Genomic DNA, 23,613 nt, shown 5'->3' with positions numbered 1-23,613 from the left:
AAATAGATTTTTTGTCCACTCTCAAATGTATGATGCCCCCTGGAGACGGGGCATCATCCTTTGCATCCCATGCCCTGACCTTTTCCCACAGATAGGTGCACCTATAATATTTGATGTACATAATAAGAGAGACGATCTGGGAAACCTATGTCATTTTGTTAACAGTCATATCATACTTTGTGTTACCCCATGGCTGCAACTCTGTCACACTACTGTATGAATAGAAACAACCGTTTCCTAAGTGTATGGGTTCATGATTTTAACTAAAATTAATACTCGGAAGGAAAAAACTGAAATTTGATACTTATTGTTTCTTTCATTCACTTATTCGAAAATTATGCAGTTGTTGATTGGAAATAATAATATGCATCATTACTAACAACCAATGATATACTGTATGTAAGGATGTCAGGTATTTATGATTTTAAAAATAGTCATTTCTCACATAGGGCCTATTTATCTATAAGTTGTAGAACACTGCAAAAAATCATATAGATTCATATGTTGTAATAATAATCTACTGTGTTGTATAATTCTGTTTTTACATGACGTACTGCAGTTTTTGCCAAGAGCTGATCATGCTATGAACTCCTTTTATAAAGCATTCACCAAATCGATACGAGAAACTTTACTGTAATTCGGATTCTAAATGTAAACCAATGAATACCATACGCTGGAATAATAGTGACACACTAGTACCCTCGATTACGTCACGCTCACATTTTGCTTAGTACAAATCCATTATACAAGTCGCAAGGCCATTAATAATCTTGCCTGTAGTATGAAAACATTTACCTACCCTTAAGAGCATCGTGAATAGCTCCTTTACTCCGATGACGACCATGTTTATGGGATTTATTTTGTTGCTTCAGTATACCAGGTCGATGACGCTCTTGAACGGAATTCATTTTAACTTTGTTCCACACACAATTTTCCTTCTGCTATTTCACCACACTGCTACACTGCTCATCACTAACAATTGCAACAAATAAACAAACCCACGTGCTCAACCCTGTTCAAAGATGTCAGATTAACTACCAATTTACTTATTTATTAATCAAAATGTAGGATACTAGTTAGTGAGGAAAGTAGATTTATCACAGGTAAAGATAGTAGTTACAATTTTTTCGGCTAAAAAACGACTAATTTTCACAGCAGAATATTCGCTCGATTGGTGTTGCAGTCTATGGATTTACGTCAGTCGAATCTTTGATTGCTCGTAAAGCGCTCGCATTTCAAACACAGGCTGGGGGAGAACTTATTGTTGCCCTGTTTTGTGTTGCGCATTTTGCGTTCGGAAAGGTAAAGTAGATTTTGCTTCGTTCAGTCATCTGGTGGTGAAAAATTTATATGTATGAAGAAATAGTGTAATATTCCTGCAGTCATTAATTCAAAATGCAATGTCTTTACCAGTTTCTTCTCGGTTCAATAGAAATTATTTCTCTTTGTAACAAACAACACTAGATTCCTCAGTAAAATTACGATACCGTTCTGCGAAACACTCTTATCTTTCTGAATGGTTGAAATTCAATGCTGGAAACTGTATACCCCACTTGTTCCCTTGAAAACTTGGCACTTATGCAGTTTAGGGGGTACATGCCCTGTTCACGAGAAGAGTACCGATTTTTGAAGTGTTAATCATTCGCTTTATTTTGTCGATCCCTTTACAAACGCAACCACAAATCACTTGGAGTCAGTCTGGAAAAAAGCTGGAGAAAAAAAAGAAAGACATTTCGGAATTCACCGTTCTATGCTGAATAACTACGTGGCGGAATTTCTCTGGCGTCAACGTTTAGAGGAAAATCCATTCCACAATTTCATTGAATACGTTCGAAAAATCTATCCTAATGCTGCAAATTAACTTGAGGTAGCTCTTTTTATCTAATCTGTGATTCGAGCTTTAATGTATATCTGTGCAAAATAAACAAATATGATTTTTTGAGAAAATTTTGTTATTAATTCCATCTTATTTGAAAAAAAAAAGTTTTTGAAATTCCGTGCATAGCCTACATATGCAGTAGGGGCCTACTTAATTTTTTATAAAAAAAAAATTTGAGACAGTTAACTGATCTTTTTTTTGCATCCATATGAAAATAAGTACTTTTTTGGCGACGAGCGCATCAGATATCACTGTAACACACAATTTTTGAAATAAATTTTTTTTGGTATTCCGCGCATATATATGATTATGTCTTCAGAAATACACGTTTTCTTCAAAAATAGGTACTTTTCTCGTGATCAGCGCATGTACCCCCCAAACTGCATAAGTGCCGAAAACTGGTGGTCATTTTTTCATTTGATGTACATTGGGTAGGTTTTATGCAACTGACATACATTTTCGGATTGGGTTGTTTGGGGGAAGAGACGAAACAGCGAGGTCATCAGTCTCATCGGATTAGTGAAGGACGGAGGAGGAAGTCGGCCGTGCCCTTTCAAAGGAACCATCCCAGCATTTGCCTGGAGCGATTTTGGGAAATCACGGAAAACCTAAATCAGGATGCAGGATTGAACTGTCTTCCTCCCGAATGCGAGTCCAGTGTGCTAACCACTGCGCCACCTCGCTCGGTTACATTTTCGGAAGGAGGGGACATGTATAATATTGTTTCCTCATGGTGCTGCATTTTTATTTCCTTCACTGTATGTGGATTGTTGCCATCTACATCCATACTCTGCATACCACTGTGATGTGCATACCAGACGGTACTTCCCATTTTACCAGTTATCAGGGCTTCGTCTCATTCCATTCACGTTTAGAGCGTGGGAAGACTGACTATTTAAATTCCTCCATGCGTCCTGCAAATCATCTAATCTTGATGTCGCAATCCGTATGTGAGTGATACTAAGGGGGTGGTAGTACATAGCTAGAGTCGCCATTTAAAACCTTTAGTATAGTTTATCTCTATCTTCAAGTATCTGCCAGTTCGTTCCCCCCCCCCCCTCCCCCCCCTCCCCCCTCTCCCCCCCCCCCTCCCCCAGCCTGATTGCAACACTCTCGCAAGGGGCAAGCAAACTTGTGACTTTCACGTGGCCCTTCTCTGTACATGTTCAATAACCACTGTTAGTTGTATTTAGTATGGCTACCACTAGAGCAATTTTCCAAGATGGATTGCATTCCTCTAGTATTCTACCAATAAACTGAAGTCGGCCCCCTGCTGTTTCTATGATTGAGCCTATGTGATCTTTCCATTTCAGGTCTGTATAAAGTGTTTGTAGGAGTCAACCGATTCCAGTTGTCACCCGTTAACACTGTATTCCAAGGATACAAAGTTTTTTTTATTTATGAATTCCACAGTTTTATATTTTTGGATATTTAAAGCAAGTTACCAATCTTTGCACCACTTTCAAATCTTATCAAGATGTAATTGATGTGCAGCAAACCACTTTTTCCCTTCTGCTTTTCTTTCATTCCAATTTACCCACATTTTAGGCTTATATTACACAATCATCTGGTAAATCCAGTCATGTGAAACTATGAATTGTGTATGACCCACTCCCTCCATAGCTCAGTGGACAGTAAATATTATTTCTGTATGGAGAACCTGTGCTCAATTCCTGGTACTGCAACTGATTTTCTATATTCAGCTGTCTTTTTCTGGAATGACCAGCTTGTCACACTGCTGTATGGAGGATGTGGGTTAAATTCCTAGTGCCACTATAGATTTTTTGTTTGTCTGGGTATTGGATGTGCATCTTATAATCACCCTCAGAAGGCTAGCTGAGGTGTCGTTTGACTAAGAAGAAGCAGCTTTAGTTATTTATTTAATCATTCATTCAATCATGTAGGATTTTTCATTGTAATACAACGAAAATAAATAGCTCCAGTATTCATACACACAGAGTATAAGAGTATGCTTACAAGTGTAGGAGAGGTGATCAGCCACAGTCTTACTGAAGGAACCACCACAGCCTGAAATGATTTAGGAAATCACAGCAAACTTAAATGTGGATTTCTGAACAGAGCAAACTCCATCCTCCCATATATGAAGTCAGTGACTTAGCAATTGTACTGTGTCGTTAGGTCGGCCCCACTGTTTAGTGTTGTCCTGATCATACACACTTTGCATCAAAGATGATATAAGAAAACACAGTGGTGCCTGAAGTATTACAAATATGTACACCTCGTCAGTCCATCTGGAAACCAATCAGCTTCCCCTCTGACAAGTGAGATGTTAAGCTCAGAAGAATGACAAGACATTACTACCATGCACTATATATAGATCATAGTACATTTTCTTGAAAGAAAATTACATTGTGATTATGATTTGTAATGTGACAGGGTGCTGCAGTTGTTTCCTTTTATTATTACTTAAGTCAGACCAGTCAGTAATGAATCTAAATGATATTGAATGTGAATAGCAACCTGGCATATTGTGTGTCCCCGTGTAGCATATCACTAGCAGAATTCATATGTGCTGCATTAGCAGATTCAGTTTAGCATCTCAGTATTGTAGATCAAGCGTGGAGGAAGGTGGAGTCATGATTTATGCTAGAAATAATTTAGTTTTTAAAGCCCTAGAAATAAACAATTCTTGTGTTCTGCAGTACTTTGAAGTGCGTTTCATAGAACAGACAGCAAATATATTACACTGTCTGCATTAATCCAAGTTATGATGTGAAGTTTCTTCGGATGTGCATGCATGTCTTACCATTTGGTTATTTGAGCATGATTCACAGCCAGACCAAACTTCCATATTTTATCAACCATGTGTCTACATCCTGTACTCATACATCCATTATGTATATTCCTGAATAGGGGAGACGTTTTACTTGAAAGCCTGTTGCCAGTGGACAAATATGGTATTGCAGTACCTGTGTTATTCCAGATAACGATGTAAAGTTCCTTCGGACATGCATGCATTGGGAATAACACAGGCACTGAAATACCATATTTATCAGCCGACACTGGGCAAGTGACTTTCATGTAAAGTGTCTTCCCTGTATGGAAATATACATAATAGATATATGAATACAGGGTGTAGACATGTGGTTGTTGACATATGGAAGTTTGGGTCGTGCTCAGATAGCCAAATAGTAAGGCAACCACTCATGTTACACAGAAAATTCAGGTTTGAGTCCCAGTCTGGCACAAATTGTCATTCCATTATACAGCTAATGGGTGTCCATATTTGTAACTGCAAATACATTTCATGGACAGCAAATAGTACATCAATTGTCATATTATCAATTATTAGGGCATCTGTGGAGAATCTGGTAATCTTTCTCAGAGTGAAGCAGTCTTATCAAAGCACTTAAATCATGTAACTAGGTGACTTTAATGTACATTTCTTGACTGAAAGTAGTAACAGAGTAGAACTGGAACAATTTCAGACTATGATGCCATAATTCTTGCTGGCCCTCAGTTCAGTCTTAAGATAAATAACCAAAACCCGTCTGGAAAACAGAGAGATTAATAAATAAAGAAACAGTGGAGACATACACACAGACACAACAGCTACTTCACTGGCCTAAAGTACACTGATCAGCCACATTATGACCACTGATGAACTATCAATGTAAAATTGTCCAGGTGATAGTAGTGTCGCCTGGGAAGGAATGACTGCTAGTCAGTCAAGCGCACAGTGCATGTAGTATCAGTGAGTATGCTGTACGTGTGTAGAACGGGGAAGGTACATGATCTGTCTGAATTGTGACAGCCCACAGGCTTGGAATGAGCTATTTGGAACCTGAAAATGTGTGCAATGTTCAAGGAGTGCTGCGGTGGATATTTTCAACACTTGGTGAAGCCAGGGGGAAACCATGTCCAGATGTCGTGCTGTTGGGCAGCCAACGCCATTAGAGATGTCATGCACTGTAGGCTGGGCAGACTGCTGAAACAGGACAAGCGGAAAACTGTGACGGAACTAACATCAGACTTCAGTGCCGGGTAGAGTACAAATGTGTCTGAACACACAGTGTACCGAACACTCCTAACAATGGGCTTCTGCAGTCGATGACGCATGCATGTTCCGATGTTAACACCATGACATTGACAACTATGACTGAAATGGGCACGTGAACATCGGTACTGAACATTGGCTCTATGGCAGATCATTGCATTGTCTGCTGAATCCCAATACCTTCTTCATCATGCCGATGGGAGGATGCGAATCCATTGCCTTCCAGTGGAACAGCTCCTTGACACCTGTACTGTAGGATGGAGACAGGATGGTGGTGGCTCTACAATGCTCTGGGAAACATTCACATGGACATCCATGAGTCCAGTGGAGTTCATTAAAGGCACCGTGATAACCAAGGAGTATCATACACTGTTAGCAGACCATGTACACCCCTTCATAACAATCATGTTTCCCGACAGCAGTGGCATTTTTGAGCAAGAAAATGCACCATGTCACAAGTCCAGGAATATAATTAGGTTGACCAAGGAATACAGTGGCAAGTTTCAGTTGACATGTTGGTTTGGTCCCCCAACTTGCCAGATCTGAATCTGCTCAAACAAATCTAGAATGGAATTGAATGTTGTGTCAGAGCTCATTGCTCCCCTCTGTGGAATTTATGGGAATTAGGTGACTTGTGTGTGCATATGTGATGCCAACTCCCTTCAGGGATCTACCAACGCCTCATTACTTACATTCGATGATGTGTTGCCGCTGTTATCCATCCCAAAGCGAAGCATACTGCCTAATAAGTAGGTGGTCATAATGTTCTGATCAGTGTATATATTGCAGCAGATCTTATCTTCAGATTTAATGGGCTTGTTAATCAAGCTATAAGTATTTTGAGGAAGTGTTTCCAAAGAAAAGAGTCGGAGAAAACCAGTGTAACATTACATTTAAGCCATGAATTGCTAAGGGCATAAAAATCTCATGTAAAACAAAAACGAAATGCTATGCATCATTTAAAATGTTAACAATTCTGAAACGATGAGACAATATCAAGTGTACGCCAAACTGTTAAGAAATGTGATACAAAAATCTGAAAGTATGTACTTAAAAGAGGAAGTTAATAAATCTGGTAACAAAACTAAGACCATATGGAAATATGTGCAAAATGAAATGGGGGAATGGCTCAGCTGCCAAAGAAACAATAGGTTAAGAAATGTATGCAACAAAGTGAATGATTCTAAAATTATGGCTAATATTGTCAGCAGTCACTCTGTGGGAACTGTAATCCACAATTGAATACTAACATCAAAAATACGAGGTCTGTTCAAAAATTCTGCTTTTCTACACTTTTGCTTATTGTGCATGTTCTCCTTGAAAATACTCTTCTCCACAATTGATACACAATTCCAAATGCCGTTTCCATTTTTGGAAGCAGTCTTGGTACTCCTCTTGCTGGACTGTGCAAAGCACTGTCTGCGAATTTTCTTTTATCTCATCTATCATTGTAAATCTTCCTATTTTCAACAAGGTTTTCTACCTTGGAAATAAAAATGAAGTTTACAGGGCTAAGGTCTGGAAAGTATGAAGGGTGAGGGCAGCACATCGATTTTATTTTTTGTGTAATAATTGTGCACCAACTGGGATGAATATGCAAGTGCATTATCCTGACACAAAAGCCACGAATTGTCTCACCACATTTCAGGCCGTTTCCTTCTCACATTTTCTTGCAGATGTCCTGATAGTACCATTGATTAACAGTTTGTCCCTGTGGCAGGAATTCATGATGAACTGATCTTTCAAAGTTAAAGAAAATTATCAGCACGGTTTTGACATTCGACCTAACATGATTATTGTTTTTGATCTTGGAGAACCTACCCTGACCAGTTGCGGAGACTGAACCTTGGTCTCAACATCATAGCCTTAGACCCACATCTCATCACCAGTATGATTCTTTTAAGGGACATCTTGTTCTCATTTGTGTGCTCCAAAAGCTCTTCACAGATTGCGAGGGAAGGTCTTTGTGGTCTTGACTCATGAGCAGTGGGATGAACTTGGGGGCAACACAATTCATTCCAAGATGATGTGTCAGGATTTCATGACATGATCCAACTGAAATGTTACATTCTTCTGCAATCTCTTGGACAATCAGTCTTTGATTGGCATACACAATTTTGTTGATGTTCCAGACATGAGTATTGTCAGTAGACATCAAGGGGTGTCCTGAATAAGGGTCATATTCAACTTCCTTTTTAGGCCATGTGAACAATTTGTAACACCAAGTATGGCTTAAGTGTTGATCACTGTTGGCTTCCTGCATCTTTCAGCGTGTCTCTGTATATGTTTCCTCAATTTTCACACAAAAATTAATGCAGATGCATTGCTCTTCTAACTCTGCCATCTCTCGAAATTCAAAAACTGTTTGACACATTGTTCTACTCAATTCAAGACTGAACAATAACTAACAGATTACAACAATGAAACTTCTAGCATTTACTGATTTAATACAAGTGCGTGCAGAGATGCCAACCGCATTTTGCTACTACACACCATTGATGTGAAATTACGAATGTTCTGGAATTTTTTGAACAGACGTTGTATTATAAATTTATTACTTTAATGAACAGTGTAAATTGAGGAAAAAATACTCTTGAGGAGAAACAGAGAGATGTTACAAAAGTAAGGAGAACATACAAACAAAGATTATGTTTACTCATCCATCATGTGGTCCACTACTTGTTAAACTGTTTGCGTTGCCACACAGGCCACTCCTTTAGAGTGAAGCTCCTGGAATGAAAGGATACTTGTGTTGAAGTATCTTGCCCACTCTCATGCAAACTGGTGCCAGTATTGATGTCTGTGTACGCTCATTAAGAGGAGAAGTGCTTGTCCAGGTTTGAGAATGTGCAGTGGCAGACTCCATTGACAATGATGACAGGGAGACAGTTGGCCTGGCAGCATGGGAACCTGGTCAGTAGGGAAAGATCAGGGAGCAGGTATTGGGCAATGGAGTGGCAGCTGTTGCGCATTATCATCCAATGAAAGCAGGTATGCTGTTTGGCTTGATGTTAACGAATAGCATTGTCATTGTGTGAGCATCTCTTTCTAAAACTGGAAAGTGTCTGGTGTATGGTGGTTACAAGGGTGTTTGACTACGTCTACATGGTTTGTACAGTGAGCTGCTCTTGAAGCTTAGAAATGCAGTGCAGTTCCTCATTTGTAGCTCCAGTGAGCAAGAATGTGGAAAAAAATCTGCTGGAAGTGTCAGGGATTTACCCACCCAAGTAATACCTGTGTGCTATCAACCAGGAAGGCTTGTAACACATTAACACTGATTTCAGTGTCTGTACCAGCATCCTGTCATGCTGTTGCCTACCACATGGTAGCTGGTAGAACAATGATGAGTGAATCCATGAAAGCAGCTAGTTGGTTGAACAGCAAAGTCTCAAATTGTCAGCCTTGATCTATTGTTACATCTTTTGAGCACCCAAACCTTGAAATCCGTATTGTTAAAAAGCTTGCACAACTGTCTCTGTAGAAATGTCCATAATAGCCATGGCTGTGACCTAGCAACTAAGGCTATCAGTGGCTGTGGGGATATATCTGTATCCTTGCACAGGAGGAAATGGCACTACAAGGTCTATATGAGAAAAGTGGCCTGTTGGTTCTCAAAAGGAACAGAGAGGCATGTGGGCATGGTGTACAACTTTGGCCAACTGACAAGACAAGCATGTCTTGACCCATAAATGACAATCACATCACGTCCCCAGCCAAACATATCTATCTCTTACTATATGAATGGTCATTTAGTTCCAGAAAATATGAGGTCATGAGTTACATCAGAAACATGCTTCCTACAGTGGAAAGAAACAAAAGGTCCAGCTTGACTCTGCGAAATGTCAAAAAGTATGGGGGCTCACTTGCATCATTGATTGATAGAGCACAATAAAGTTGATTTGCGATCGGAAACTGCTAGTCAAAAGGTGAGGTGGTACCAGAAATCACTCCTCTTTTCACCACTGCTCACCCATATCTGTTTGAATATGGTGTCAGAAACCTGAGTCATGGAAACCAGGTATCGCAGGTGGTGTCAAAAAGCTTAAGGTGCCTTGTCAACAACGTTTTGACATTGCAGAACTTGTTGATTGTGGTTGTTTGTTGGTTTGTGCACTTGTTGAAGTATGCTTTTTCTTGATGTATTTATATTTTCCTTCAGGAGTCATCTTGTGCACAACATCCAATAATAATAGCAATGAATTTTATGATTCTAGCACTCCAACAGTGAGGATGAATTGCATGTTATCATCTGAGATGCCATAGGCCTCAAAGGAAAACTCAAGAAGCCAGAACCAAAGCTCAGGCCTTTGTGGCATGTGCTGCAGTGTGATGAATTTAATAGAGGTGTGGAAGGTGTGATGCGGCTTGGTGGTAAACTGGCTGTGAGCTGCACGTGGAGTGAAGTGCCTGGCATTTGCTTGGAAGTTAATACCGGTTGCGGAATAGTCTGAAAGTCTTCCTAAACATGCAATAAGTGTTTTGGAGGTGTAGTGTTCACATTAGTAGACAAAATGATCATGCTCTTCATAGCCCATTGTCTGCCATTGTCGGAATCATCACTTGTGGTGGCTATAATCTACAAATGAATACCAATGTTGCAAATATTATAACTTTATTACTTTAATGAACAGCATAAATCAAGGAAAAGTACTTTTGAGCGAAAACAGTGATGTTACAAAAGCAAGGAGAACCCTCAAAACAAAGATGCTGTTAACTCATCTGGCACATAGATATGAAGATAGTTCACACTTTCAGCTACATGCTCAATTGCTTGTCTTGACACAACTTTGTGACAATTACAAATCCAGCTGGGTGCTTGTGTTCTGTAAATGTGCTTACAGAATTCTTACATAAAAATGTTACTACTAAAATATATGACGTGCATGTTTGGAAATTGCCACTGAAGGAAATAGGAAAAATAATTCTGCCTTAAAAAATTAAAAATTGTGCTGAAGTCAAAAACATTTCCAGTAATGATTGAAATATTTCTGTAGAGAAGTAAGTAAAGTCCTTTACCATATTTTTAATATGTCACTAGAGGCAAGAGTAGAACCTGATAGATTAAGATATGGACATATATGACCAATTTATAAGAAGAGAGAAAAGACAGATGCTGCAAACTATCAACCATTTTCATTACTCCCAGGTTTTTTAAGGTACTGAGAAAATAATTTCGCAAAATGATCGGGTATCTTAGTAAATACAACATCCTCAGCAATAGCCAGTTTGGCTTTTAGAAAGGGGTACCAATAGAGGATGCAGTACATGCATTTGTTGACAATATGTTGGAATCCATAAATGAGAATATGATGACGGATGGAATATTTTGCGACCTTTCAAAAGCTTTTGACACTGTTAGTCACCATATTCTGCTAAACAAAGTTAAAACCATAGGAATGAGTGGAATAGTAGGCAGGTGGCGCCTATGTGGTAGAAAGCAGAAAGTAATCAAGGAAGGAATGCATGGTGACGTCGTAGGTTTATACTAGGGCTCCATTGTTCTTGGCGTGCCGTAAGGCCCAGTATTTGGCCCACTGCTTTTTCTGATATTTTTAAATGATTTGCTACTATGCACAGAACATGTGAAGGTCACCATGTTTGCTGGTGACACTAATATGTCAGTTAATAATCCTTCAGGAAATATATTAAGTGAGATAGTATGTAAGTCATTTACAGATGTGGTAAACTGATATGAAATTAACGGTTTTTTCAGTTAGTCTAAAAAAGTAAATTATGTTCATTTCTCATCTAGTACTAATGTTTCAAATGAAATAAATCATAAAATGGGTGAGCATGAGATCTTAAAGGTTGAGTCCTCCAGATTTTTGGGTGTGCAAATAGACAGCAAACTGAGGTGGCACTACCATATTCAAGACCTGTGCAAAAGATTAAGCACAGCAACATTTGCCCTAAGAATTACATCTGACAGTAGGGCGATGAGCAGAATAAAGACAGCATACTTTGGCTGTTTCCGTGCTCTTGTGACTTATGGAATAATATTTGGAGGATACCAACCATTAACAAAAGTATTCTACCCACAGATGCGAGTTATAAGAATTATGAGTAAAGCCCATACAAGGCAGTCGTGCAGAAACGTGTTTAGAAATCTTCATATCTGTACAACAACAGTGCAATGTATTTTTCCCTGATGTGCTTTGTTACCAAAACTGGCAACTTACTCAAAAATAGTAGCTAATACTACAATTATAACATTGGGAGGTAACTTGGTGCATGTTATCATTAAATAAAATCAGATAATGGTACAGAAAGGGACTCTGTAATGTGGTATCAATATTTTAATGCCCCCCTCCCCCCCAAAAAAATCATAATTAATGATCTGGTTGGAAACATGGCTGTGAATACTATATTAATGTTATTATAGTGTAAAAGAAGTTTTTAGTCACAAAGCATGGTATCATTCCTATCCTATGTGCAGCATAACTTAAACTCAAATTCATGTATATCTGTATATTTCTACCAAAGAAAGTACAGTAGCTCATATTTTAAAATCCTCATGAGCTTCTGTTACTCAAATTTATATCTTTCATATTATAAATTCAATGTAATTATGTACTAAATAATTTTTAAAACTTGACTTCTTGTGTGTTATTTAACTGTCCACATATAGATCTGGATCTATGGAACTTGAAATAAATAAATTAATTAATTAATTAACATATACTCAGAGTTCTCTAAGTAATCTGTAATTGTGTAGCATGGATTTCTTATGAAACATGTTTCAGTTGTGTTTTTAAATAGATGTATTTTAACAATCTTTTTCATTCCTGTAGCCAATTTGTTATATAGTTTTATTTCATGGTAGAAAATACTGTTTTGTGTTTGTTTGTCCTTGGTAAATGCAAACGTTCAAACTGGACTTTTCCTGATGTGCACAACAGACTGATATTTACTCATTTGGTTCAGCAATGTCACCCATTCTTTTTAAATAGGTATTTAAATGGGCCGACTACTACATTTAGTTAATATTCTTTTAGACCTTTTCTGCAGTTTTGAAACTGTGTCCATGTTTTGCGTCTTTGATTCTCAGAAAAAAATCCCTTAGCAGTGTATATACTATATCATACTATATCATCATCATCATCATCATACTATATCATCATACTATACTATACATCACCACAAGACATTGGCTGTTACAAACTACTACCACAACCCTAAGAGCATTACACGCTGATGACATTCTTTTTGCCAGTATCTTTGTGTGTCCAATAACCATGTTAACTGAAAATTAATGTTCATCCCTATAAACTGTGTTTGTTATTCAATCTGTAGGTTTATCCTCTATGCCCAGTGTACCAGAGTTGTTTTCTCTCTTTGTGCCAAAAAGTGTGTTTCTTTATGTTCAATGTAACATCATTGAGAGTTTCATTTGCTGTTAGGATTTCTGGTGTTTTCTTAGTGAAGTGATGTAGCTGTCACCAAAGAAAACTTTTTCTCTGTGACTTATACTGTCTGGAAAGTACCAACAATATGAAGTGAATAGATTGCTACTCACCACATAGAGGAGAGACTTGCTGACAGGCACAGTGAAAAAGAAAGCTAGATATATTCGCCTGCCAGCTTAAGTCTTTCATCAGATGTAGAAAACACACACATTGACACAAGCACAACTCACACACATGTGGCCTCTGTTGTCACCGAGTACTAGGGCCCAAATACGACACCTTCTGAAGTGAGCAGACAGTCCGCAGCATGTGGAGACATTGGCAGTGTGTAAATGTATGTGTGTTTTCTATTTTGAAAGAAGGACTTTGCCCGTGAACTTAAATATTTCAGCATTCTTTTTCATTGTGCCTCTTTGTGACTCAGTATCTCATCTGTGTGGTGAATAGCAATCATCCTTTCCCTATTGCTGTTTAAGAACAACTTATTTGGTAGAGTAGCATGATCTGTAACATCAAACAGCGCTAATAATGGCTTTACATCAAGGGCCACGAGTGTTCATTACAGTTTTATCATGTTTTTATTTTTTTTATTTTGTAAAGATGCCAATCATTTGCTAAGGGTTGTATTTGTTTCTTTTGCTATGTATAAGGAGACAGATCAACCTGATTATGATCCAAACTGGTTATTGAATCAAATAGACAGATTCATGATCAAAGACTGTTTTGGCTTCCTCATGTTATAAAAAGTGTTCAGTCTTTTAAAAAAAGTCATCATTGTAGGATATTGTGGCTGATCCAAAATTATATAAGTGAGTGTGCTTGTCCTCAAGCTAGGGGCAAGCAAAGTCATTAAAATTATTTAATAAGGGATCCATCAAATGTCTGAATGAAGTGGCTGTGAATAAACTAAGGGAGGTCCAATTTGTCTCATGAATTTGACCTCTGGGTTTCTATATTCTTCATTGATCTCCAAAATTTTTCCAAATCATCATTGGTTATCTTACCAAGCTGCAATGAAAATTCTTCTTTAAAAGTTATAGCAGCTTTGTTTTGAAGCCAAAGAGGAAATCGTATGACTTTAGTAGATCTACATCTACATGACTACTCTGCAATTCACATTTAAGTGCTAGGCAGAGGGTTCATCGAACCACAATCATACTTTCTCTCTACTATTCCACTCCCGAACAGCGAGCGGGAAAAACGAACACCTAAACCTTTCTGTTCGAGCTCTGATTTCTCTTATTTTATTTTGATGATCATTCCTACCTATGTAGGTTGGGCTCAACAAAATATTTTCGCATTCGGAAGAGAAAGTTGGTGACTGAAATTTCGTAAGAATGTCTCGCCGCGACGAAAAACGTCTATGCTGTAATGACTTCCATCCCAACTCGTGTATCATATCTGCCACACTCTCTCCCCTGTAACGCGATAATACAAAACGAGCTGCCCTTTTTTGCACCCTTTCGATGTCCTCCGTCAATCCCACCTGGTAAGGATCCCACACCGCGCAGCAATATTCTAACAGAGGACGAACGAGTGTAGTGTAAGCTGTCTCTTTAGTGGACTTGTTGCATCTGCTAAGTGTCCTGCCAATGAAACGCAACCTTTGGCTCGCCTTCCCGACAATATTATCTATGTGGTCCTTCCAACTAAAGTTGTTCGTAATTTTAACACCCAGGTACTTAGTTGAATTGAAAGCCTTGAGAATTGTACTATTTATCGAGTAATCGAATTCCAACGGATTTCTTTTGGAACTCATGTGGATCATCTCACACTTTTCGTTATTTAGCGTCAACTGCCACCTGGCACACCATACAGCAATCTTTTCTAAATCGCTTTGCAACTGATACTGGTCTTCGGATGACCTTACTAGACGGTAAATTACAGCATCATCTGCGAACAGTCTAAGAGAACTGCTCAGATGGTCACCCAGGTCATTTATATAGATCAGGAACAGTAGAGGTCCCAGGACGCTTCCCTGGGGAACACCTGATATCACTTCAGTTTTACTCGATGATTTGCCGTCTATTACTACGAACTGCGACCTTCCTGACAGGAAATCATGAATCCAGTCGCACAACTGAGATGATACCCCATAGCTCCGCAGCTTGATTAGAAGTCGCTTGTGAGGAACGGTGTCAAAAGCTTTCCGGAAATCTAGAAATACGGAATCAACTTGAGATCCCCTGTCGATAGCGGCCATTACTTCGTGCGAATAAAGAGCTAGCTGCGTTGCACAAGAGCGATGTTTTCTGAAGCCATGCTGATTACGTGTCAATAGATTGTTCCCTTCAAGGTGGTTCATAATGTTTGAATACAGTATATGCTCCAAAACCCTACTGCAAACCGACGTCAATGATATAGGTCTGTTGTTAAATGGATTACTCCTACTACCCTTCTTGAACACTGGTGCGACCTGCGCAATTTTCCAATCTGTAGGTACAGATCTATCGGTGAGGGAGCGGTTGTATATGAGTGCTAAATAGGGAGCTATAGTATCAGTGTAATCTGAAAGGAACCTAATTGGTATACAATCTGGACCTGAAGACTTGCCCGTATTAAGCGATTTGAGTTGCTTCGCAACCCCTAAGGTATCTACTTCTAAGAAACCCATGCATGATGAAATATGCTTTATTATTCAGTTGTTTGAAAAAATGATAAACTCTTGTCCCATGAGTGATAGTACCATTTCATACCATTTTTGTAATGCATAAGGGAATTTTGTTATCTCTTCATCCCTAGAACAAGAGTTTTGTCAAATGTAAATAAATCTTTTGGACTTAAATCCTGGTTGTTGTGTGGATGCTGTAAACTTCCCTTTGTGGCTAAATGTTGAATAATATCACAAACTCCATCACATGCATTTCTGCCATGAAGAATGGTAAAAAGTTCTATTTTGCAGTTACAGTATACCATGATTATATTGTGCAGAAATCCATCACAGAAATAAATGCTACATTGGATGTGTGGCATTTCTTCCAGTATATAGGTGAGAACAATTTCGTGGAAAATATAGAATGTTTTTATATAATGCTGCTAACAACCAGTTACAGCTACATCTACATCTACATCCATACTCCGCAAGCCACCTGACGGTGTGTGGTGGAGGGTACCCTGAGTACCTCTATCGGTTCTTCCTTCTATTCCAGTCTCGTATTGTTCATGGAAAGAACGATTCTCGGTATGATTCTGTGTGGGCTCTAATCTCTCTGATTTTATCCTCATGGTCTCTTCGCGAGATATACTTAGGAGGGAGCAATATACTGCTTGACTCTTCGGTGAAGGTATGTTCTCGAAACTTTAACAAAAGCCCGCACCGAGCTACTGAGCATCTCTCCTGCAGAGTCTTCCATTTCAGTTTATCTATCATCTCCGTAACGCTTTCAGGATTACTAAATGATTCTGTAATGAAGCGCGCTGCGCTCCGTTGGATCTTCTCTATCTCTTCTATCAACCCTATCTGGTACGGATCCCACACTGCTGAGCAGTATTCAAGCGTACTGTAACCTACTTCCTTTGTTTTCGGATTGCATTTCCTTAGGATTCTTCCAATGAATCTCAGTCTGGAATCTGCTTTACCGACGATCAACTTTATATGATCATTCCATTTTAAATCACTCCTAATGCCTACTCCCAGATAATTTATGGAATTAACTGCTTCCAGTTGCTGACCAGCTATTTTGTAGCTAAATGATAAAACAATGACATGAACTTAATACAGTCCTCTGTTTTATAATACGGTACACAACAAAACTTGGAATGTTTTTCCGATGAAATCCTTTTATGGCATCCTGATGTAAACATGTACAGTTTTGTACAAAATCCACTATAATGATGTATGAAGCTACAGGGAGTATTTGGGTGCTTGATTTTATGTACTGGTAACGACTCTGGGATTTTTATATGTAATGATATTGTGTCAAGTTCTGAAGTTTTTGTGCAAGAGACACAATAAATTCATTGATTGTCTTCATCAATGTTTCCAGTGTAGGTCAGTCACTTTCGATCTATTGCTTGAAAATAACATTTTGAGATAATTTAAGGATTTCAGCTTTAGTAAAAAATTATGTGGTTTGTATCCTTCAGAACACTGAGAACAGCAATGCAGCAGGTCTTCCTCATTTTTCAAATTGGAAACAAGTTTCTCTAAAAGGTCACTGTTTTTTTTTCCCCACAGCAGGCAGTTGGTGATAAATGCCTATATATACTCATGCATTCCACAACTGTTTTCAGAATCACATTATTTTAGGTGAAGTACACAAAGCTTTTTAAAACAAATTTTATCAATAGAAAATTTTTCTTTGACATCGAAGTATACATATGTCTGTTATGCAAAATGAGTCTTTTTTCCTTATAATTTTTTTGTCATTTTTGTAGGGAGAGATTATCTCATTCATTAACAAAAATTTTACTTACATAATTGTAAAACATATCTGTGAATAAGTTTAATTTAATATAGTATACTCATCATGTGGGCAGATGTGGACTCTGACCACAATCCATTGGTTATGAACTGTAGATTAAAACTGAAGAAACTGCAAAAAGGAGGGAATTTAAGGAGATGGGACCTGGATAAACTGAAATAACCAGAAGTTGTGCAGAGTTTCACGGAGAGCATAAGGGAACTATTGACAGGAATGGGGAAAAGAAATACAATAGAAGAAGAATGGGTATCTTTGAGGAATGAAATAGTGAAGGCAGCAGAGGATAAAGTAGGTAAAAAGACGATGGCTAGTAGAAATCCTTGGGTAACAGAAGAGATACTGAATTTAATTGATGAAAGGAGAAAATATAAAAATGCAGTAAATGAAGCAGGCAAAAAGGAATACAAATGTCTAAAAAATGAGAACGACAGGAAGTGCAAAATGGCTAAGCAGGGATGGCTAGAGGACAAATGTAAGGATGTAGAGGCTTATCTCACTAGGGGTAAGATAGATACTGCCTACAGGAAAATTAAAGATACCTTTGGAGAAAAGAGAACCACTTGCATGAATTTCAAGAGCTCAGATGGAAACCCAGTTCTAAGCAAAGAAGGGAAAGCAGAAAGGTGGAAGGAGTATATAGAAGGTCTATACAGGGGTGACATTTTTGAGGACAATATTATGGAAATGGAAAGGGAGGTAGATGAAGATGAAATGGGAGATATGATACTGTGTGAAGAGTTTGACAGAGCACTGAAAGACCTAAGTCGGAACAAGGTCCCAGGAGTAGACAACATTCCATTAGAACTACTGACAGCCTTGGGAGAGCCAGTCCTGACAAAACTCTACCATCTGGTGAGCAAGATGTATGAGAGAGGCGAAGTTCCCTCAGACTTCAAGAAGAATATAATAATTCCAATCCCAAAGAAAGCAGGTGTTGACAGATGTGAAAATTACAGAACTATCAGTTTAATAAGTCACAGCTGCAAAATACTAATGCAAATTCTTTACAGATGAATGGAAAAACTGGTAGAAGCCGACCTCGGGGAAGATCAGTTTGGATTGCATAGAAATGTTGGAAGGCAAACCTACGTTTATAGCATCTGTAGACTTGGAGTAAGCTTTTAACAATGTTGACTAGAATACTCTCTTTCAAATTCTGAAGGTGGCAGGGGTAAAATACAGGGAGCGAAAGGCTATTTACAATTTGTACAGAAAGCAGATGACAGTTGTAAGAGTTGAGGGACATGAAAGGGAAGGGAGTGAGACAGGATTGTAGCCTCTCCCCGATGCTATTCAATCTGTATATTGAGCAAGCAGTAAAGGAAACAAAAGAAAAGTTCGGAGTAGATATTAAAATGCATGGAGAAGAAATAAAAACCTTGAGGTTCACCGATGACATTGTAATTCTGTCAGAGGCAGCAAAGGACTTGGAAGAGCAGTTGAACGGAATGGACAGTGTCTTGAAAGGAGGGTATAAGATGAACATCAACAAAAGCAAAACTAGGATAATGGAATGTAGACGAATTAATTCTGGTGATGCTGAGGGAATTATATTAGGAAATGAGACACTTAAAGTAGTAAAGGAGTTTTACTATTTGGGGAGCAAAATAACTGATGATGGTCGAATTATAGAGGATATAAAATGTAGATTGGCAATGGCAAGGAAAGAGTTTCTGAAGAAGAGAAATTTGTTAACGTCGAGTATTGATTTAAGTGTCAGGAAGTCATTTTTGAAAGTATTTGTATGGAGTGTAGCCATATGTGGAAGTGAAACATGGACGATAAATAGTTTAGACAAGAAGAGAATAGAAGCTTTCAAAATGTGGTTCTACAGGAGGAAGAATGCTGAAGATTAGATGGGTAGATCACATAACTAATGATGAGGTATTGAATAGAATTGGGGAGAAGGGATCGGTTGGTAGGACATGTTCTGAGGTATCAAGGGATCACCAATTTAGTTCTGGAGGGCAGCGTGGAGGGTAAAAATCGTAGAGGGAGACCAAGAGATGAATACCCTAAGCAGATCCAGAAGGATGTAGGCTGCAGTAGGTACTGGGAGATGAAGAAGCTTGCACAGGATAGAGTAACATGGAGAGCTGTATCAAACCAGTCTCAGGACTGAAGACCAAAACAACAACAACAACATACTCATCATTGCAGACCATCTGTCGCAGCTGTAGCCCTGGTTTCTTTCCGTTACTGTAAATATTAATTATAAAGTTAAATGAATATTTAATCATGTATTTAATTTCTAGAAGTTATTTTTTGCAATTTCAATATCAATGCATATTTTTATTTTTTAATTTTTTAAATCTATGAATAAGTTTAATTTAATGCCTTATACTCATCATTGTAGACCATCTGTCACAGCCATAGTCCTGGTTTCTTTCAGTTGCTGTTAATATTAACCGTAAAGATAAATGAATATTTAATCATGTATTTAATTTCTAGAAGTTATTTATTGTAATTTCAAAATCAGAGCATCTTTACATAATGGAAACAATTGGTAACATACTTACAATACAAATGATGCAGCTACATGGTTACTGCTCGAAAACCAAAACCAGACTGACTTCCCCTGCCAAAATGGCTGTAACTATTTGTACTTTCTTAACAATCCTGAACAATCCTCGGCATTGCTTAAAATTATTTTTTGATTAAATTACAATTAAAATTCTCATTCTAAAACAAATGACTCATTTCAAGAATTACCTTGACTCTTATATATTAAACACATGAGTGAATTCTAGTGTATACATTAATTGAAGCATGTATAAACGCTTAGGTATCAAGTGTTAACAATACACGTGTTATATTTACTAATCACAGAAGATTCATACCATATAAAATGTTCCTACTGATTAATGGACTTTTACACATTAGTGTAATGAAGATTCTGTAATTATTTTCTTCATAACTTTTTCACAAGTACATATTTGCATTCACTTCTTTGTCAGAAATTACTGTTTACTGTTTATGGTTAAAATTTACATTTTCAAATGGGTCCACTTAGACTGTTACGTCTCAACAACCCCCAAAAGGATTTGTGCAACTGAAAGTTGAACAAAACCTTTTCTGACAGATCTACATAACAGTACACATTTTTACAATAAATTGGAGAGCAAGCATTTTACTTGTGGTATGAGACAAACCCTGTGTTTGATTAAATATGTAAATTAATATGGAGCATTATGCAAAAATTATTACTCAATAGTACAAGGAAATAACAAGTTATTTCTTAACTGTAAAATTCCTAAGTGTAAATTCACTAATCCCTGTACTTTACATAAATATAAATAGTATTGATGTCTGCAGTACGCATACTGCTTTATGGATAATCTTGAAGTTTGCAGTATGTAGACTGCTTCATAGAGAATCTTGAATTTTGCAGTACACAGACTGCTTTATAGAAAATCTTGAAGTTTGCAGTACACAGACTGCTTTATAGGCTGAAATGTCAGACCAATGACCAGTCTCACTATTTTTTATTTGTCCATACACTTCCGAATTTTCACTTCCCCGTCCTTTTCCTTTCACAGTAAGTGTTATCGTATAACAGAATGATACGTAAGAGCACAGTTACATATTACTCTGAGTGACACTATAAGTGAGGAATACATCATATTGGTTGGGCCTTATACACAGGTATGTTTTCACCACTTGGGTTTGAATACACAATAAATGAATCATAAATCATGACAAAAATATGCATAGGCTTTATACATTGGTAGGTTGGTTTGAGCAATAGGCTTTAGTCAACAATGACGAGTGTTGACATGGTAAATTAGAAGGATCTCAGCAACAGAGGCATATGGATGTGGACAGATGGAAGGATGGCTTGGTACTCTGATGAGAAGTAAGAAATGAAATTGAAGGTTTGGAGTGTTGAAGAAGAAAAGATGACAGACCCCACAGATTTGAAAGGCATTACACGTGAAACATAATTATGTGACAGAGAATATTAAAAGCAAGCCATTCGTCATGACAATAGTGACAGAGCATACTTGCATATCAGTAAGTGCTCACAATTTCGAGTGTTGGTTTATGGCAGAAAAGGAAAAAATACATAAGTAGATGTTCACCACTTGAGTGGCAACACACAACAAAATAATATATTAAGACAGAGCATAGTTTCATTAATTAATGCAGAAATGCTAGCTTGTTCCCAGGATCCTCCTATAAAATAGGCTTTAGTCGCTTAATAAAGCCGACATGGTGAATGAGAAGGGTCTCAGCAATAGAGACATATGCATGTGGCGAGAGGGAAGGATAGCTTGGTACTTGGATGAGAAGTAAGAAATGAAATAGAAGATTTGGAGTGTTGGTGTTGAAGAAGAAAAGATGACCGACCCCAAAGACAGGAAACCCCCGTACCCAGGACCCCCTGTTCCAGTACTTCACTGTGGCACCAGAGGGAGAAGAGTGTTCAGCATTCCCTACAGAACGGACTTGCCACAGCTTCACCTTCCCAGTCCCCGAAAATTAACTCCAACATTCTCTATTGACTGATCAATGAAGGGTGTACAATTAGCATTCTGCAAGACAGAGTAAATGACATGTATAACACTGTGTTGGTTAATTCAAGTAACAAATGCTAGATACTACCAGCTGACTTACAAGCATTCCCTCTAATATCTGGGTTTAATCAAACATAATTAATTAAATAAATATGAAAATATTGAAATCTGTGACATATCTGAGACATAAACATGGAAAAACTAAAGTGAGGTACAGCATTACTGTGTTCCTCTGATATCTGTTGCTGCTTAAACATAAATTAGTACATAAACATGAAAATATAGAAATAAGGTACACAAATATCATATTGAATTACTGTAATCCCATGTTGAAGTATAAACAAAGTGAGATGCCTCTTTGGGCGGATCATCTAAGTGTTATAATGCTCACACTATGAGAAGTACTTTCTCATGCATCAATATATTTGCTAAACACCATAAAGTCAAATGTGAAAATTACAACAAAAAAAAAGTCACATTTTCAAAATTAACCAAGAGGCAGGTCTGAGATGACAATGCATATGAAGTTCCAAGGACTATTCCATTAAGTACATGTAACAAAATTATTTCAAGTGGCTTGTAATTAATAATCTTTTTGAAAATGGTAATTAATATTTTGATTTAATTTTTTTACAAAAAGTACATAATTGAAAATTTTCAAAATATTTCCATAACTACTTCATACTGTTGTAAATCACATGGCAAGATATAAATGTGGGATGATGATGGGTTCATTGTTAAAAAAATTATTCCGGACTCTTGTTTCTCACTAACAGCCCTAGTTTGACCAAATTGACCTTTAACAAACAGGAATTTCTTTAAAATATACTGAAAGGTAAGTAAAAAAGTATTAGAAATATCAAAACAGCACCTTATTAAACCAAAACTCATCAGCATATTTTATAATTAAGTTGATTGCTTATTTTAATTTCATACAACTTCACTAACAGTATATTAACCGATATAACAAAAACAAGAAATTGAGCTTTAACTACAAACTGAAATAAAGTATGAATACGTACAAGTATTTACATAATAGTTCTGGTCCATGATGTTTAAAATGGAACTATTAAACAAATTAAATACGTAATGCTTGTTTTTGAGCAATAGGTATCTGTACATCCAAATTTAACACTGTAGGTACTAACAATAATTTTGAAACAACTTTTTATAAAATATACATTAACACTAACCTGAGACAAAAATTAAGTTTTGAGTTGAAAACAGTTTCCCAATAAATTGTCTTGGAACTTCACATATTACATTTTAATAAAGCTGATTGGGTTTGGTTACTACACTTTCATTAAGAATATATGTTCTCCCTGTCGGAGTAAATGGATTCACTTTTGTGAGAACATCCAAAACTGAT

At 37.5% G+C, this 23,613-nt stretch overlaps 2 protein-coding genes across 6 annotated transcripts in view; one reads left to right on the top strand and one right to left on the bottom strand.

Annotated features, from left to right (window-relative positions):
* The window catches only part of LOC126354660 (pre-rRNA-processing protein TSR1 homolog), an 86,209-nt gene extending 85,007 nt beyond the window's left edge, over window positions 1-1,202 (bottom strand). The window contains exon 1 of the mRNA XM_050004436.1: window positions 800-1,202. Within this exon, the coding sequence (XP_049860393.1) occupies window positions 800-908 (109 nt within the window). The 5' untranslated portion in view covers window positions 909-1,202. The remainder of the gene's footprint in view (window positions 1-799) is intronic.
* Window positions 1,198-23,613, top strand: part of LOC126354661 (myosin-11-like) — a 273,554-nt gene continuing 251,138 nt past the window's right edge. For 2 of the 5 annotated variants that reach the window (XM_050004437.1, XM_050004438.1), the window contains exon 1: window positions 1,198-1,302. The gene's annotated coding sequence lies outside the window, so the exon portion shown is untranslated. The remainder of the gene's footprint in view (window positions 1,303-23,613) is intronic. The other 3 variants (XM_050004441.1, XM_050004439.1, XM_050004440.1) reach the window with 2 other exon arrangements.

This window comes from Schistocerca gregaria, chromosome 3 (genome assembly GCF_023897955.1).
Source record: "Schistocerca gregaria isolate iqSchGreg1 chromosome 3, iqSchGreg1.2, whole genome shotgun sequence".
NCBI classification, from domain to species: Eukaryota; Metazoa; Arthropoda; class Insecta; order Orthoptera; family Acrididae; genus Schistocerca; species Schistocerca gregaria.
This window is presented reverse-complemented; position numbering and strand designations above follow the sequence as displayed.